Here is a 19,632-nt window from a genome sequence, read left to right as displayed (position 1 = left end):
ATCTTCTGTGCCAAATCACGATATTCTGGGGTTTGAAAGCTTTGACGTGAGCCAGGTCTACCAAGATTCATACATACTCCTGTTGCCTCTAAGTTCAGACTTTGGGAGCTTAGTAATAACTTTTATTGCACTGTAATTTTTTCAAGTCACTGCACAAATAGCAACTCAGTTTAGAATGAAGCTCTAGTGACTCACACCCTGCTGGAGATATAGGCCAGTTCTTGGATCCCTTCCAAGGGACTGTCCTTCATCAGCCAGTCCTCCACACAGGGAAACACATGCTCCATCTCATCAGTTCTAGAGAGGTCTCTAGGACTGGTAAGCATAGTGTAAGCACAGACACACATCTCTAATGCCAGCCAAAGAGGCAAAACTGGTCTATTAGTGCTCTTCTTCTATGGGATATCTTAGATCTCCACTGCATGCTAAACCAGTGTGCGCATGTAGGCATCCACGTGGTACCAAGTACCCTGAAAGAGAGGTGCTTATTCCAGACTCACCATATTTACCTGAACATCTTAAAATCTCAGACAACAATTGAGTATTGCACTTTGGCAAATTGTTGTGAAGGTTAAAGAAGACAGAGCCCATTATCAGAAAGTTCTTTGTAGAAAGGGAATTTATGGTACTCAAATACTTTACTTCACCGCTTACCAGTATAGAAGTTTGAATTGTTGGATTCCATATCAAAGATACTTTTTGTCTGCGTATCAAACCGAAGCCATAGTCCAATTGCAAGGACTGCAGTTCCTAAAAGCTGTATGAGTAAAGAGAAATGTCGTTAAAGAAATAAGTATTATGCTGTTACAAATGTAGATGAGGATGATAATTTTACATATTATTTTTAGACTAATATTATTATTATGAAGGAGAAGGACATTGCCTTGTCATTTAATTTCCAGAACTAAGATGTTATTTTCATTTTGGCATATTTACGTTCCAACTTGGTCCTGTATTAGTCTCCAGCTTTGTACATATCCAGCAGAGTATTTCACAAGTTTAATTGCACCATAATTTACAGATCAAGCTGAATGTCATTCTTGTTCCATACTGAAGACATGTTACATTTTGGACTGTGTCAACTTGTTGGGTTATATATTTCCACTTATCCCTGAACCTCACACTGCTTTACAGAGGACCTATTGTAATCAGGTTGAATACTGAAGCATACTGATGTTTTCACACTGAAGACAACGTTGTAATATGCTGAAGACAATGCTTTGTAGGCAGTTTTATTTCTTCCTACATGAATACCCACTAGTAATTTCAGTGAATTACGGGACTAGCCAGATTTAGGTCATGGGATGTTCTATGTTTCTGGCACAGTGGTAAAAATAAAAAAAATCTTCATATGGACTGATGAGGTCATCAGTCTAAGTCTGCCCAGCATAAAGTAGAAGCTAAGCAAAGGAGATACATGGGCACATTATAAGAGGGGTAGAAAATACAGAAGGCAGTGACAGAAACCATGCTGTATCCTAATCTGAAGTTCTGCATTCAAAATTGGACCCAAAAAGGTGATCTGCAAACAAAGAACCAAGTCTGTGTACCTAAGGATCCTGCCAGCCTGGCTGTGCACATGCATACATGTGGCAAAGGACATTTAATATTCACAGACTAACCTCTGGAACAGTTGCCCTGCTTCCAAAACAAGGGGTTAGAGATCAGAGTTACAGTTTGCGGGAAGCTGAGGTGTAAACCTAATCCACACTTACCTGCCACACAAATGTCTGTGTGTGGATCCTGTTGCCATGCACTGAAAAATCCCCTAGTGTGTTTTCACCTATGCTGCTTTGAAATGGGAATAGATCAATGCACACTAGGAAACTTTTAGCAGCAGCAGGGTGCACAAGGACACCAACTACACGGGAGGTTAGTGTGGAGTAGATTTACACCCCAGCTCTCCACAAACTAAATGTTTGTGTAGCCAAGCCCTTAGATTTTGCCTTAACGGTTTCTGTGGCAAAGAAGTTTGTAACAGATGACTAGAACTAGTAACTGTTAAGCCTAAGGCTTAGGAAATCCCAGGGAACAGTTAAGCTAGCTAAGAGAGAACAGACTGGCATTCACAGGCTTCTGCACCCAAAAGAGACTGGAAATTGTTACGAAGGCTCAAATTATTGTCCCCTCTGCAGATGGTGGCAGGTTGTCTGCACTACTGATCTCCATGGGTGCGCATGTTTCCCCTCTCTCTCTCCATATCCTTTTCCCCTGAACCCCAGTGAAACCCTGCACTGGACACATGCACAAAGAGAGGGAGCAAAAGACCCCTCTTCTTCCTGTATATTATAGTACAGACATTTCTTGGGGTGGGGGGGTGAAAGAGGTGAACTGTTGTTGCTCATATACATATTTCCCCTCCTGCAATCTCTCCCCCCAAAATGATGGAAGTGTGTGGAGTTCCTTGAAGGAACCCTACATGGGGTGAGAGGGGAAAAAAAAAATCACTAGCAGGGGAGAATTTGGGCTTTTATTTAATAGCTTAGAGAGGAGTTGCAATTTAAATAGCCTCATCTCACTGCAGTGGAGATTGTCCTTAAAGAGGCTTTAAAAATACCTTAGGAGTTGGGCGGGGTGGCCAGAGAGAATGACCCAGCCTCTGAACAGCCAAAGACTGGATTTACCTGATCAGAGAAAGCCGCACATACCTGAAAGACCAGCACTACCTTTAAAAGCAAGCATCTGATGACCAACCTATCAAAGAGGAGCCTAAAGGTTTAGCTGGAGTGCACCATTACACTTTAGTTTGTTCTCTAGGAACCAGTCACATTCAGAGACTTCCAACCCAATCAAAGATACATTAAAAAGTCTTGACACTTCAAAACCAAAGTGTAACCAGACAGACAATATTCTTCAGGTTGTACCTCAAGTGAATAAGAGTAAGGCCTGGTCTACACCTAAAGAGTTTTACTGGTGTCACTATGTTAATGCGGGGTGTGATTTTTTTATATATATAATTATGCCAGTAAAAACCCTAGTGTGTTATAAAGTTATAACAGTATAAGGTGCTTTATAACACACTAGGGTATTCTGCTTTGCTGATGATTGGCAATAAACTATACTGGTATAACTGCATCCACATGGGATGGGGAGGGGAGAGAGTTTGCCACTTTATCTAGAATAGGTAGAATAAAAGCAGTGGAAATTTTTGAAGTGTAAATAAGATTGGACTAGGCTGAAGTTCAGAAAGTGCATAGAGTTATAAAGAAAAGAGTGTCCAGTAGATAATGCTATTCTGAGATACCCCAGCACGCACAGGCAGCAAGAGTCATAATGAAGAGCCTTCATCTCTTAGAGGGTCAAGAAATTCTCTTCTCACCCTTTTCCCCACCATATCCTGAATGGCCAAAGAAGCAGTGTGGGGTTTTCAAGGAGTGACTCATCTGTCAACAAGCATTCAGCACTACTCCCTCATCTCTGCATATGCAGGGTTCTCATTAAGGTTCCATTTTCAAATGGCTTACGTGTTAGCGGTTGCAAGCCTGTTATAGACCCGAGTAATGTGTATTTTAGATAGTTATAAACTGGTCAGTGGATGGTGTACTGTAGATACAAAACATGATTGTGAATGACTTATAGACCAGTTGGACTGTAACAAATTAATAAGCAATTGATGTTGTAACAAATGGTTCTTTGTTAATGTACCCTTAATATAATGTCTGATCAGATTAGGGTTCTTTACCCACAACACTCCAGCTCCTCAGTGCAGTGACACTTACCCTCTTTGCTTCTTAAGGCTAAATATTGCTATTGTTTGGTTTTCAAGCAGCCTCAAGCCTTTTGTGAATAAAATGACAAAGCATATCCGATTCAACTTGCGGCAGCCTCCCAAGTTAATAGAGACGAGCCCTTACCATAGGGTTGCCAACTTTCTGATTGCAGAAAACCAAACACCCTTGCTCTGCCCCCAGACTTCACCCCTGCCCACTCCATCCCCCCCTCCCTTGCTCTCCCCCACCCTCACTCATTTTTACTGGGCTGGGGCAGAGGATGAGGGGTTGGGAGTGTGCTCTGGGGTGGAGAAGGGGGTTGGGGTGTGGAAAGGGGATGAGGGCTCCAGCTGGGGGTTTGGACTCTGGGGTGGGGCTGAGGAGTTCAGGATGCAGGAGGGGGCTCCAGGGTGGGGCAGGGCTCCCAGCAGCACTTACCTCAGGCGGCTCCCGGGAATTGGTGACACACAGCTCTGGCTCCTACGCACAGAGTGGCCAGGGGGCTCTGCATGCTGCTCCTGTCTGCAGGCACTGCTCCCACAGTCCCCATTGGTTGCGCAGCTCCCATGGGAGCTGCGGAGCTGGAGCCACCCTGGTCGCACCTCCACCTAGGAGCTGGAGAGACTTGCATGCTACTTCCAGGGAGGTGCATGGAGCTGACCACTGAGGCCAACCAGACTTAGCAGCCTGGTCAGCTGTGCTGACTGGAGCCGCCAGGGTCCCTTTTTGACCCGATGCCTGGCAACCTTACCAGGACCCTCCAATCTACCCACCACCACCCCAAATTTGGGGATTTTTCTAATTCCAATCCAAGATGAAAAATTTGGGCCTCATCTTTCAAATTGGAGACAGACTTTTCTGCTCGGCTCTATTTTCAGCTTTCTGCCTGGGAAAGGAAAGCTGTACACTGTTGGTTTTAGGCTATAAAGAGCGGACCTATACCAAATCCAAGGCCAGTTTTTAAAAACAGAAAGGAGTTTGGTTTTTTGAACCACATTCTTCTCAAATCAAAAAGATGCTTTTATGACTTTTGTCTGGCTACCACAACACTGTAAAACTCCAACTGGAAGGAAAACCAGTGATAATACAAGCTATTTTATGAAATGGTATGTTTTCTACTTTGGAGCACAGTTCTACTCAAAGCAACCATAAAAATGGCATTACAGAGCTCTAAGCTTAGCACCTCTCAATGACTACATATTAAAAGAGGCTCAATTTATAAGTAAAATGGCTCACCAGTAAGAAAAATTATACAGTTAGAACATACTTGATGATTCTGTTGATCTCCCCCTCCACAGGTGTTTTAGAACAAAAAATAAAAAACAGATTCAGGGACGTATTCTGTTGGGGTCAAAAAGTTAAAAAGATGTATCTTAAGAAATGAAGGAGACAGATCTTTTGTTTGTAGCATTTTCCGACCACAATTTCCTATTCTGAATTTGTAACACAAGGTTACTAAGCCTAAACAATAAGCATATAATTTAAGCTTGTTACTTGGTGCACATAAAACACATTGTCAATCAGTTCCACTGTTTCCTCTGTATAAAGTCAGTCACTTCTCCTTTGTTTGGGTTTTTGCGTATAGCAACAGGAGAGAGAAAAGAAGAATTTTCTTTTTTTAAAGGCAAGAACAATGCAACTGTTAACCCTCCCAAAATTGACAGGTTAAATCTAGAGACGGTATAGAAACCCAAAGTTAACTTTTTAAACATAATATATTTAATTCTTCAATTAACTTAAGTTGAAATCCACTGTACCTGCAAAACTTGGACAGATCCTGTTATGGGAACAGGCCTGTCATAGACACTGTGTCAAGCCTAAACAAAAACAGGAGTTAAACTGATATCCAACTTGATGGCTGAAAAAGAATTCTAATCCCTAAAGAGGGCACTAGTAATGGCAGGAACTTGACGTTTTAGAGTTCTCTTCTTTGTCATTTGTATTAAGGCTGCTAAGCATCCAATTGCTTCCTCCAAAATCCATCCCTAGTCATCTTTCACTTCTTACAACAGCAGCTTTGTCATCCAGAACTTGCATTACTCCTCAATCCATTTTACTACAGCTAAATTGTTTTCCTTGCATGTTACTCTTACTACATCACTCTTCTTAATCCCTGCACTGGCTTCCAGTCATTTTCTGTATCAAATGTAAACCCCCCTTTGTTGCTTTCCAGGCTGTGCTCCTGTATATGTATTCTTGTCTCCTACTGTGGCCCACAACATGCCCTTTCTTCTCCCAGTTGCATGCACCTTGACACACTCCTAGCCTCCACTTCCTTCCTGCATCAGTGTCCCTGTGTAACCTCAGTCTTGGAAATTCTTCCTCTGAGCTCACCTCAGTTCCGTTAGCTTTCCAATGCTGAGTACCACTTTATTATTCCTGTAAGGCCCTGCTCCCACGAACTCTTTGTTTTGTTTAAATTTATATATTTTACACACACACACACACACACACACACACACACACACACGCTATAGTCCACACAAAGGTTATCATGGTATTTACTGTTTTGACTCTAATCCAGTTTGACACTGCTTTTTTGCTCCTTTACCGTGCATAGCCATCCTGGATTTTCAACTTATTTGGACCAGAGTCCCAGACCTGCGTTATTTTTTCCTGTAGAAAACCCATGTACACCTATAATGTTCCAGAGTGGAGTTACTAGATAACTGGGTTTTGACAGAACAGATTATTCTGGACAACCAATCTTGAGGAAGATAAGATGGGGGGGGGGGGGAGTGGGAAGAATAGCTTGATGTTAGATGAAAGTTATAAATCTGAGATGGTATACAAACTATTTTCACCTCTCCTTGAAAACACTTTGTATTTGAAACTTTGCTAATGAGGCCTTTTATGTTTTTAAGGAAAGTGTTATGTTAATTGAACAAGGAGATATCAGGGTATAAAAAAATTACTTATTCCAAGTTTTATTCATTTATCTTGTGCAAGAACAAGTATACTATGTTAGGAGGTCAGGCAATTCGTTTTGGAGTTAATCACTGAAGTCGTTTGAGCCTCTTGGATCTCCAATGAAGGATTTAAGTTCAGAAGAGATCTACTGGTCTTGAGAAGGGCATGACCTTCACAGGCACAGGTTGTGAGGGTCAGATAGGTACAAGAAACACAGACACATACAGTGGAGCCTGTGAGCTTTTGGACAGAGGCAACTCCGGTTCCAGAAGCTCAAAGATATCCTAAAAGTAAGGTCTCAAGGTTGGCAGATGATGTTTAGATGGGTTAGTTAAGTGCAGTTTCTTCCTTAGAGCTTGCAAGGTATACAGAATTTACTTGTGGGCCTTCTGTATTTGCTGCTACAGAACCAAGCTCCACGATGACCATTACCGACCTCTCCACTACCTCAATCACATGCAGACTATGGAGCTTGTCACTCCATAGGCACCACCTGCATAAGATCTATTAGAGCTATGGTTCAAAGAACTTACCAACTCTGAAGAAACCTGTGTAATTAATTTAAAAGTTTTACAAGTCGTAACTCCTGTTTAAAAGCTTGACATATGCTGACAAAGTGGCTAGGTTACATTTTATGAGAGGGATAAGGGAGCGCTCCACTCAACATTGCATCCGAGTACCTTATAGAAGAAAAAGAAATCTAAGAGTAAATCTCCACCTTTTGTTCCACCCCATCATCAGCAAGAGTGTGTTATAAGTTATTGTACCCTATGACGGCAAGGGCCCAGAAGTGGATTTTACTTTTCAATTTGCAGGTGACAAAATAAGTTAGTTCTTCTAATCTCTTCAAAAACGACAGAGTTCCACAGATGTGGAACAGCTTCTGAAAAATCTGTCTGAGACTACTTTTACGCTACAGAGCCTACCCCAGCATAACTATGTCAGCACAGTTATCGTCCCTACAGAGCCTACACAAACAGATGGGGGTTGTCTGTCAAGGTAGGAACACCACCTCCCTGAATGATGTTAGCTGTGTTGACAGAAGCCCTCTTCCACCAACACAGCTGTCTTTAAACTGGGGGATTTGTCGGCATAGCTAGGTCAGTCACAAGTGCAGTTATTGCACACCCTTCACTGACGCAGCATACCAGTATTACTTTACGTGTAGACCAAGCCTCGTGTGTGCAAATCTCCATCCAGGGGTTGAAAGCTCCATTGTTCCAGAGCAAGGGTAGTCAACAGGCGGCCCAAGGGCCAAATCCAAACTGCCAGATGCTTTTGAACAGACCGCAAAATGTTTTTATTTACATATCATTATTGTTATTATTTTTGTATTATTTTCTCTGGAGTCTGGACCTCGACCAAGAAATTTGGACCGTGACAAAAAATTATTGATTACCCCTGTTCCAGAGGGACATAGCTGTCGCGCGGGTCATGGACTTGAAATGAAGGACCATCTCACTTTAACCTTTCTGAGCCTCAGTTTCCTCTCCCACCCTTTGTCTGTGGCATCTATTTAGACTGCAAGCTCTCAGAGCAGGGATTGTCCCTTACTATGTGTATGTAGAGGTATTAACATAACATGGCCCCACCCCCTGTTGGAGCTACTGTAATACAAATAATAAACTTGCTGGGATTAATCATGTGCAGGGCTTTTGAAGATAAAGGACTAAAACCTTAAATTAGGCAAATCAACAAGGGACGGAGAGAGCAGACTAGGCTGATGCGTGCCAGAACCCTTGTGATTTACAATGAATGGCAGAGTATAGTGCCCAACAGAAGGTTCATGAGAACTCCTGGGTACTTTCCAATGCCTATGAAAGGTGCGTATGTCTCTGGATAAGTGGGTTTGGGAGGAATGGATCAGGGGAGAGAGGGACGCTTCCACTGTCATTCAGATGGCATTAGAAAGTGGTCATTCTCTATGCGCCTAGGCTCCCTTTTCAAAGCTTATTAAAAGCTCACTGCACTTTGGAGTGCAAAGCCCTAGAGCTGCCAAAATTTGAAAAGAATGCCATTTAGTGACATATATTTGATTAAAATCAAATTTGGGAAATTAATCTGGAGGCAAGGGAAGTGAAACTGTAGCAGTCCATTGCAGTCAGTAAAAACCAGAGTATTTCCACAGCTGTGAGCATCGTAGTGCTGCACGTAGCAGAATTAGGAGGAGAAAGATGGAGGGGAGGGGAAAGAGTATCAATAATCATTTTTGGCTACTACTTGTCTGTTTTTTCCAGGCATTACTAAATGACCATTCCTCATTTAAGGCTATCCAAAAGCATGTCCTCCCCTCCCCACCTTAAAAATGTGAGTGTAGAGTAAGTCAGTATGGTCCCTCCTCCCCACCTTCAAAACAAGAAAACTACCAAAACATTTACCTCAAACTTTCCACTGGTACAGAAACCAAAACAACCACTACTCCCACATATGCATGCCTATATACTGCCTTGAGCCAAGACCAGACGTGATACTGCAAAGCATGTAGAAAGAAGTTTTGAGATTATTATGAGCAATTTAGGAACATGTCTGGTTTTGAACAGACTAAAACTGCTGGCTCACTATAGACAAGAAAAGAAAATCACGGATAAGAAAAATCAAATAAGGGTTTTGAATGGACTGAGATTGAGCCTTAGTAAAGGCAACACTATCCACAGCAGTATGACTTTCCAAGCTTCTGAGATGCATAATGCATATCTGGCAATTATAAAAGAGTGAGCAACTGTTTATTACGAACATGGTTAACCCTACTTTGCTTTGAAAATTTATGGGTTGGAAAAAAAGATGTTTTCTTTCTCATTAAGCAAGGTCTAGTTTCAAGAGTGTTATTTGCAAAGTTAATGCAATGCCTACTGTACTGCAACAGCATTTACTGCAATAAAATGGTGTGACATTACTTGGAATTCCTGAACCAAAGCCAAGACTAGTAGCCATTTTACACAAGTTACTATTCAGAAGTCAGTCTACTGATTTTACATTTATTTAAAATTGCAAATTAGAATTAAAACTGCTAGAAATCTAAATATAGATAATTTCACATCAGATTTCTCAGGGCAATATACTGCAATTGTGTTCCTGATTTTCCACAACATTTTACATGGAATTCAAGTAAGTACACTGGAAGTTAACGTATCCATTCAATTGAACACAAGTAGTATTTTGATTCAGGCTCTACAGCCCATGACTAAGTCAACAGCCTTGACCATTACACAAGGCAGAGAGAAAATATTTTACAAAAATGCTTGGGCTGGTTTGTTTTTTGCTAAATGCCTCTGCTCTGTGAGAATAAATTTTCCCCCACTTATTTGAGTGGCTTAAGGAAGGGGTTCTCAGCTTTTTCCTTTCTGAGGCCCCACCAACGTGCTATAGAAACCTCCATGGCCTGCCGGTGACGCAACAGGTATTTTTCTGCATATCCAGTAGATTAAAAGCCAGGGCTGGTGTTAGGGCAGGAGCGGGCAAATCTTTTGGCCAGAGGGCCACATCAGGTTTCCAAAATTGTATGGAGGGCTGGTTAGGGGAGGCTGTGTCTCCCCGAACAGCCAGACGTGGCCCAGCCCCCGCCTCGTATCCGACCAGCCCGCTTCTCACCCCCGCCGCCCCCCCCCACCCCATCCACCACCCTCTGCTCCCTGACTACCCCTGGGCTCGCCACCCCTGACTGGCCCCTGCCGCCCCATTCAACCCCCCCCCGCTCATTCCTGACTTGCCCCCCGGGACCCCTGCCCCATCCAAGCCCCCTGTTCCCCACCCTCTGACTGCCCCAACCCCTATCCACACACACCCCAACCACTCCCCCCCCCCACTCCCCCGCCCTCTATCCAACCCCCCCTCACTGCCCAGAGCACTGGGGGCTAGCTTCCCAGGCCAGGAGCTCAGGGGCCAGGCAGGAGGGCCCTGGCCCGCAGGCCATAGTTTGCCCACCTCTGTGTTCGGGGGTAGCAAGCAGGGCAATTGCCCGTGGCCCCACACCACAGGGAGCCCTGAAAAGCTGAGTTGCATGGACTTTGGCGTTAGCCCCACGCAACTTGGATTCGGCTTTCTGCCCTGAGCCCCAGGGAGTCTAATGCCGGCTCTGCTCTCTAGTCTATTTTAGCAACCCCCCTGAAACCTGCTCCCAGCTTCCTAGGGGCTCCCGGACCCCTGGTTGAGAACCATTGGCTTAAGGAAGTCTGTTCTAAATTTGTCAATACACTTTAAAGAGGCTGGCTGTTTTTCATACAATCATAGAAATGCAGGACTGGTAGGGACCTTGAGAAGTCATCAAGTCCAACCCACCGCGCTATGGTACAACAAACAGATGAACTAAGTGCTCTGTCACAAAGTGGATCAGACATACCCTGAAGAAAGGAAGAAGCCTCCAAAGTCTAATCTTACCATTAACCACAGTTTTACTGAAATCATGGCCGCTGTAAACAAGGGTGAGTGAGAGATACAAAATAGTACTTCAGAACAGGGTTGATAGATTTAAGTCACTTGATTATTATTATTTTTTTTTAAATTTAGGTCAGGTTGAGTCTTTGTAAAACTAATTTTAGCACGTGCTATTGCAACTTTAGATTAAAATTTATAATGAATTAGAATATACATGTTCTTTTTAAATGCCACTACTAGCAGGGTATGGTCTTTGAATATGCAAGGCTGCTATAAGCAAAAAAACCAAAAAATATTGAAAGTTAAAGCCCTGATGCTGCAAACACTTAAACAGGACTGTAAATTTACTCACACGAGTAGTTCCATTGTCTTTCACAGGAAGTGCTTAAACTTAAGACAGGTTTCAGATCTTGTCTTCACTATGGTGCTAAATCGGTGCCACCGAGATTGATGCAGCAGATTCTGTTTAGTGGGTCTGGTGAAGATGCGATCAGCCGAAGGGAAAGCGCTCTCCCATTGACATAATTAATCCACCTCAGTAAGAGGCGGAAGCTATGTCAATCAGAAAACATCTCCCACCACCTTAATGTGGTATAAATTGATGTAAGTTATGTTACTCGCGGTGGGTGTGTGCGCGCGTGGTTTTTTTTACACCCCTGAGCGACATAACTTACATTGACTTAAACGATAGTGTAGACAAGGCCTAAGTGAACTTAGCATCAGCAACTAACATTAAAAACTCTTGGTGGCATAAAATCTTTGCTTCTTCCAAACAACATAACTTCATTGTTAACACTGAAGTAATTTGGACATTCAGTACGTTAAACTTACGGTGAACATTTTTTATATACAGGACAAAAATTTTAAGAGCCCCTAAGGGCTTCTGAAAAATATCAACTTAAGTTGTTTAGGAACACAAGTCCAACTGACTTCAAACCCTGATGGAGGAGTTTAGCCTAGTCAAAACATGTCAGATTTTCTGATTTCTGGAAGTGCCATACATCAGAAGGTGGTGATTGTTGCAAATATAGTACTCCCTCTCCCAAGTTATTTTTGGCATCGGTTCCCTCTTTTTAACTCTCCCCCATACTATGCGTTCTCTCTCTCCCCCTCACTTCTTTTCCTCCAACTTCTTTCCTCTCTCACCAATTCCAGCTGCTGTGCTCCCTGGCTCCCCCATCACACTTAAGAGAATTGGTGGCTCCAACTGGTCTGCTCCCAGGTCCTTCCAACACCAGTGCCTGGGCCACAGGCTGCTCCCTAGCTCCAACCCAAGTAGCCTGTCACTATGCACACGTGGAATTACCCAAGCCCAGATACAGAATTTCAAGACAAACATTTGGCTATGTAAGCTAAGTATTTTTAAGGAGCCAGTCATAAGTGTGGTTAAGGCCACACACCCCACTACACTGCTGAAGAACAGGAATCTATAAGGCCTTATTATCTATATTCAGAGATGCACCAGTTTGTGCAGGAAATGGCCCAACTTGGATTATCATGCACATTGTGTAAAGAGTTGTCACTTTGGATGGGCTATCAACAGCAGGAGAGTGAATTTGTGTGTGGGGGGGTGGAGGGTGAGAAAACCTGGATTTGTGCTGGAAATGGCCTAACCTGATGATCACTTTAGATAAGCTATTACCAGCAGGACAGTGGGGTGGGAGGAGGTATTGTTTCATATTGTCTGTGTATATATAAAGTCTGCTGCAGTTTCCACGGTATGCATCCGATGAAGTGAGCTGTAGCTCACGAAAGCTCATGCTCAAATAAATTGGTTAGTCTCTAAGGTGCCACAAGTACTCCTTTTCTTTTTGCGAATACAGACTAACACGGCTGTTACTCTGAAACCAGTTTAAAACCAATTTACAAGCCTAATGTAAACACCAAAATAATGGCAGTAAGAGGTGTGAGCCTCTCAGGAAATTCCCTCACCTGGAGGGAAAAAAAGGAGAGCATGGTTGAATCACCATCCTCTTCATATCTTTCAGATTGGGTGGGGAAACCCTTGAAAGTTCAATATTCAAAGAGGGAAAGTGCCAGAATGAAACTACACCCTATAATTAGGTGAATAAGCTTAATTAAGTGGCACAGTCATCCTTGAAGTTGTGGGGGGAGGCGGGGGAAAGAAATTAAGAGGCATCTGCTTAACTACCATTTTCAGTAGCTAGCCAAACTGATCCTAGTACAGTCTTTATGAGCTTGATCTCTCATGTGCAAATTTCCTAGGGATTCATAGTCCTCTGCCTGGGTCACAATGCACCTGTACACCTGTGTTTAAAAACAGAGTCTTTAAAACAGCTTTAAGGCAAGGGTACCTCAGTCCAATTCTAAGGTAGATCATATGAAATTGACTGACATTTAACTCAAGACTCCTCATTAGATAAAGTTATTTACAGTGGCTGAGAATGATCACTCACTTTCCCCAGCATGCACCCACGCATCCCCCCCTGCGCAAGTTGTGCCCTGTATGAGTGGACCCTCTTTTAAGAGCTAAGGATTATTAGTTAAGGCTTGTGGAGTTGCTCCAGATTAACTGTTCCTCATTAACTACATGGGGGGACACTCTTTGAGCTTGTCTACAGGGGAGGGGAAGTGGAAGTAGCCTACTGTTTACCGCTACCAGTTAACACATCTAAATACTACAGACGCCCTAGTCTTCTCTGGGAAGTTACCTCATGTTAGCTAACATGAGGTAACAGGAATACGGGTTTTTCCCCTAGTGAAGACAAGGCTAAAGAGCTTACAGTCTACATACTTTTCTTTCCTTTCCCCATTCCCAATTCACTGACACCACCCTAACGCTTTATCTTCTACAAAGCCTGGTAAAATGTAGATCTAGAAGCTAATCTTAAGGGTCACTAAAGTGGTGCTATACTGTAGCACAGAATGGGGAAGAGCTCCCTGGCTAAGGGCATTTCACTGTAAATACCCTGCCAGTTCTCATGGTTAAACTAAGGAGCTGTTAAATTGAGCACCTTTGCTGATCTCAACTGCTGTGGCAGCACATGCAGAGAGAAGTGCTTACTACCATTTATAGATTTAAACGCATGCCTTAAATTGCATGCAAATCACAGAGCATAGCAGCCCGCTGCACTATGAGCTAGTGGAAGTGTAGGAGTAGTTTTACAGAGTAACTTCATGTAGAATCATGCATTCTGGTAATCCAGACTTCAGGTAGACACCATTATGTAAAATACTAGAATTTGAATTCATAATTTGTTTACCAGATTAAATTTTGTTCCCAGCTTCCCATCCTCCAAACCCAAGTTAATGTTTAGTGAATATCAGATGTGGAATCACATTTTACAGTTGAGATATGCAGAGACTGAATCCAAATACTTTCAAACTCTCTCTCTCTGCAGGAGATTATAAATCTAGATGTTCCCAACCATCAAGTGTTTTGATTTGGCTAGTTATAGGGCTAGAATTTGTAGTTTGTGCCTGATAAAATCAGAGATTGTATTCAAGGCCATTTACATAAACAGATTACTAGTGAGGTGTATTTTCCTGAACACATGCAGTTGTCTTTTCCCTTCTAGTACTGCATTTACTCAGAGTTCTCTTTTCCAGGTTTCACTATTACTGCTAGTCTGCATGTCATTAAGAATCAAAAAGACACTTCATGGATTTTTGGGCATAGCTTTTTGATGGGAGGAAGGAAAGAGGTGTGGAGTGTTGGCTGAAACTTGATTATTTTTTAAATAATGGATCTTTTCTTTTCCTTTTTGAAAAGAGACAGATCTGGGTACAACTTCCTATATGATTCCCTTTGAGTCACATCTGACCTTATTCCCCAGACATTTACAATGAACCTACAGCAGGGTCTATTACCTTCCCTTTGTTGTACTCCTGTTTGTTCTAGAGGCCAAGACAGAAGATTCGTATTTAGCAGTGTAAACAGCCAAAATACAGATGTTCTCTGATTGTTTAAATAGAAGCCACAGGGAACGGATATAAAAAGTTTGAGAGGCCACAGCTTCTAAATGATAGTTTCCAGAGATATTGCTTTGCAGTCTACCCTAGCGCTTTGCAGTGCTCCCTGGCTTTCATTTCTGTTGTCTTGCTCTAATAAAATAACTTTGGACTTCCTGGGCACATGGCACTCTGAGAATGCACTGTTAAGTATGTCCCAGAGAGAAGCTGCCAGCTTCAAGTGAAGATTCCACCAGCAAGCAGCATGAGTTTAAACCAGGGGTGGGCAAACTTTTGTATGGAAGGCCGGTTAGGGGAGGCTGTGCCTCCTCAAAGAGCCAGGCATGGCCTGGCCCCCACCCCCTATCCGACTCCCCCCCTGACAGCCCCCCAGGGACTCCTGCCCCATCCAACACCCCCTGTCCCACTGCACAGCACAGAGCACCAGGTCAGGCCGCGGCTCTGCAGCTGCGCTGCCGCCCAGAGCATAGGTGCCAACTTTTCCCGGTGCCGGTGGGTTCTTGACCACCCCCCACCCCATCCCAACCCCTTCCCCAGAGTCCCCGCCCCAACTCCATCACTTCCCTGCCCCTATTGGACTCCTTCCCCAAATCCCTGCCCCAGTCCCGCCTCTTACCCGAGTGCACTGCCTTCCCGCTTCTCCCCCTCCCTCCCAGCGCTTGCCACTGGGTAACAGCTGTTTCGCAGCAGCAAGCGCTGGGAGCTAGGGGGAAAAGCGGGAATGCAGCACGCTCAGGGGAGGAGGCAAAGCAGAGGCGAGCTGGGGCGGGGATTTTTCCCCCAGGGGTGCTCCAGCCCCAGAGCACCCATGGAGTTGGCACCTATGGGTGGCACAGTGAGCGGAGGCTGCCAGGGAGGGGGAACAGCAGGAGAGGGGTCAGGGGCTCGCCTCCCAGGCCAGGAGCTCAGGGGCCAGGCAGGAGGGCCTTGCGATCCAGATGTGGTCCGCGGGCCGTAGTTTGCCCACCTCTGGTTTAAACTCAAAGGAAACAAATGTCTTAATTGTATGTGTCTGTTACCATGGGAACTTATATACGCCACTGGTTCCCCTCCCCGATGTTAAAAAGCAGGCTACCTGGTATGCCATTACATTTCTGTAGAACTATGGGTAGAAATTGAAGTGAAATTCAATTTTAAAAAATGAACTGAGGCTATTCAATGGGATGAGAAGTCTGGAAACCAATAAAATTCGTATGTAACAAGGCTGATAAAACATACTAGGTGAGAGGCAAGTTTTCAATGTATAATTGTAGCCAAAAAGAAAAAAAAAAAAAAAAAAGAAGACAGCTTTGATCTGCATACAGAACTCTCTCATGGCAGGGTTACACATGCAGTGTATTTTACACAGATACATTTTCAAACTAAAACAATACTTAGATTAGGATTTTCTTCATCAGATACTGAAGATGTCTCTTTAAAAGTATACAATTAAGAAAGGTTAAAGCCTTGGTTCAACATTACAAATCACTTTCTGCTTGTAATCAAATCTACTAGCCTGTGGAAAACGAGTCTCCCAAGGTAAATGGATCATCAATAGTCTGCACTATAGCAAGGAATTTTAAAATCCACTGCATGGGATAAGTTTCAGAGTAGCAGCCATGTTAGCCTGTATTCGCAAAAAGAAAAAGGAGTACTTGTCGCACCTTAGAGACGAATAAATTTATTTGAGCATAAGCTTTCGTGAGCTACAGCTCACTTCATCGGATGCATTCAGTGGAAAATACAGTGGGGAGATTTTATATATACAGAGAACTTGAAACAATGGGTGTTACCATACACACTGTAACCAGAGTGATCAGGTAAGGTGAGCTATTACCAGCGGGGGGAGGGGGCGGGGGCTTTTGTAGTGATAATCAAGGTGGGCCATTTCCAGCCATATCCCCCCCACACACACACACCTCTTTCTCGATTAGGGTTCTACCAGTTTGCTGGCATTCATTTAAAATTCAAGTTCTAGAAGGTCAATTACTTTCTGGGAGTTTGGTTCCCTCCCCCACTCATGCAATTATGTGAAGTTAGCAAATGTCTATGTAAATCACTACCTGGCCTTTTCTCAAATCCAGGCTTGGGAAAAAGTGGCTAAATGGAGCTGACTGGCAGGTACGGTATGTTAAAACTGGACTGTCTGACGTCCCGCAGGCCTTGGGTGAGCCTGCCGCCTGAGTGTTGTGTGTTTATACACTGAAGGGGGCAGGCTGCCAGCGGCTGGCTGCTACCCCACTCGCTGCTCCCTGGGAGCGCTGCCACTCAGCAGCCCCACCCTGGATTATTGGCGCCGCGGCGACCAAGGGAAGGGTGGGGTCGGAGAGGAGAAAAGCAGGGGCCCGAGACACCCCTTGACGATCCAATACATTCTCCCACTGGAGCACATCTAATGCCCCCCGCCCCGCCCCGCAAGTTTCTCCAGTTCGGCTCCGTTTACAAATGAAAACAAACTGGGGGCTGACCGTGCTCGCACCCTGTGAGACTGGGAGCGGGGGGGCGCAGGAGAAAGAGGGTCCCGTCTCTCCCCAACGGGAAGGGAGAGGAATTGAGAGCGCGAACTGAAGCTGCTCTGGAAGGCGACCCCTCTCCACCGCCACCCGAAGGAGGAGGCGCCCACGCCCGGGGGCACGGCCAAGGTGCGACGCTCCCAACCAGGGCGGCCTGTCCCGGGGGGGGGGAGGGGAAGAGAAGCAGGTTTGCCCGAGCGCCCCGGCAGCAGGGAGTCTTCCTACGTGCCCCTCCCTCCCGTCAGCAGCAGGGAGCGGAGGCTTCCCCGGGCGAGGCTGGGCGCAGCCTGCACAGAGCTGCCACCCGAACGCTCGCCGCGGGGCCGAGCCCGGACGCCGCCCGCTGGGGCGCCCTGCCCGGAGAGCGCCGGCCCTTCCACCCGGGAAGCGCCGGCCCGGCTTGGCTAGCCGGCCCCGGCAGGGAAAAGCCGGAATCCCCCGCGGGCGGGGAAGAGACCGACTCTCCTCTTCCTCTAGGGGGACCCACCGCTGGGGGCACTGACTGCCCCCTCGGGGGGGGGGGAGCATGGGTTCACGGCACCATCCTTCCCCCGCCCCCCAGAGCCGCACCCGGCCGGGTTCCTGCCCCAGGGGTGGGGGCGCGCTGGGCTCTTACCCAGAAAATGAAGTTGAAGCCGAAGAGCAGGTACTTGATGCACTTGGTGCCCCCTTTCACTGGCATCTTGCTGGAAGGTCCGGGGCACTGGGCAGCTGCTGCGGGGCTCGGCGGACGGAACGGGACGCAGCGAAGAGACTTTCAAAAGTGCCACTCCTTAAATCCGGGTTTCCGTGGAGCAGTTCCGTGCACCTCCCCCAGGCTGCCCAGCCCAGCCCCCTTTTCCATTCCTCTGACTGCCCTGCCCCTCTGTACCTACCCTGCCCTCTGGCCAGTCCCCTCCCACTTTCCCTGCCTTGCCTCACTCTGTCTCTCCTCTACCCTTCCCTCCCCTGCACCTGCTTCTCTGCCTAGCCATCTCTGCACAACGCTATGCCACCTTTGTGTGCCCTCCTTGTGCTCTTATCCCTGCTCCTCTGCCTTTCCCTGCCTGCAAAAGGGATTTCCCTACCCCCCCTGAATTTCCCCAACCCCAGTTTTCTGAACTAGTTACATGCCAATTTAGTGATTGTTTGGAAATATGAATTGAAATTGAAACATTAATACACACTTTAAAAGCATATACATTGTATGATAAAATACATGTATCTGAAAAAGTATAATAGATTTGAAAAGTATGAACATGGACTAGCTTCCTTAAACAGCTGTTGTTTTTAATGACCATGTCAGTGCATTCATTTTGGTGATGTTGGCCAACCTAATAATTTCAAATTATGATTTGTAAGCAAAGGCTAAATGAGCTGTCCCTGACAGCTAGTGATGGGCTTGGGAGAAAGGCTTCAGGACCAGATTGTATTTACATTCACACCTAATCTACCTAAGTATCCAGCAAACAGAGCTGTGTTACCCAAGTGATAGATTTTGGCTGGGATTGGGTTACAGGTGTTTTGCTTGATGGTCTGCCTGAGTCACAAGTACTATTAGACCTGCCCCTCTCCACTGTTTAAAGACAGAGCTGGTTAGGCTCCATAGATAGTCTTTGTTGTGTTAAGTGATCACTACAGCTGAAATCACTGATAATCAGGTCTAAGTGCCTAGACCTGCTGTGGGATAGTGTTTCTGTGGAAGAGACGGCCCAGTCTGCACTAGCAGCGAGATTCCCCCACTGAGAGCTCAGCTGAAATCACTGAGAGCTGGGTGGAACCTCAAGAGGCCAACTCACAGAGGTCACAGTGGCAGGTAGTAGCAGAAGGTGATGGCGCAGGACCATTGGCAACAAAGCGATGGAGTGAACGGTGGCCCAACGAACAACAGTGGCCAGAGTGAACAGTGAGCAGTTGGAGGAACGAGCAAGGTGTCTTCTTGCCCCCAATGTGGGAGATGAACTCAAGTGAAAGCACCTCTGAACTCTGAGTCTCACTGACCAAGGACAACACCGGTGTGTGTTAAATGAGGCTGTTAAGAATGTTGGAGACACAACACAGTTCATGTGAACAAACATGGCTGTGGCATCATACTTTCTATTTAAGCAAGAGATACCACACACTACAAACTAGAGGCCAATGTTAAGTGCATTGTCACTTGTTCATCCTGAAGTTGAACACTGGTTCCAAACAAGATCAGCAGATGCTCACTATCTTTCTGGAAGAAACTCAACTGA

At 45.2% G+C, this 19,632-nt stretch overlaps 1 protein-coding gene across 1 annotated transcript in view; it reads right to left on the bottom strand.

Annotated features, from left to right (window-relative positions):
* The window catches only part of CD9 (CD9 molecule), a 33,163-nt gene extending 14,916 nt beyond the window's left edge, over window positions 1–18,247 (bottom strand). The window contains exons 1-2 of the mRNA XM_077825249.1: window positions 18,033–18,247; window positions 655–757 (exon numbers count right to left, since the gene is read on the bottom strand). Of these exons, the coding sequence (XP_077681375.1) occupies window positions 655–757; window positions 18,033–18,098 (169 nt within the window). The 5' untranslated portion in view covers window positions 18,099–18,247. The remainder of the gene's footprint in view (window positions 1–654; window positions 758–18,032) is intronic.
* Window positions 18,248–19,632: the final 1,385 nt, after the last annotated feature.

This window comes from Eretmochelys imbricata, chromosome 1 (genome assembly GCF_965152235.1).
Source record: "Eretmochelys imbricata isolate rEreImb1 chromosome 1, rEreImb1.hap1, whole genome shotgun sequence".
In the NCBI taxonomy this organism is placed as follows: domain Eukaryota; kingdom Metazoa; phylum Chordata; order Testudines; family Cheloniidae; genus Eretmochelys; species Eretmochelys imbricata.
This window is presented reverse-complemented; position numbering and strand designations above follow the sequence as displayed.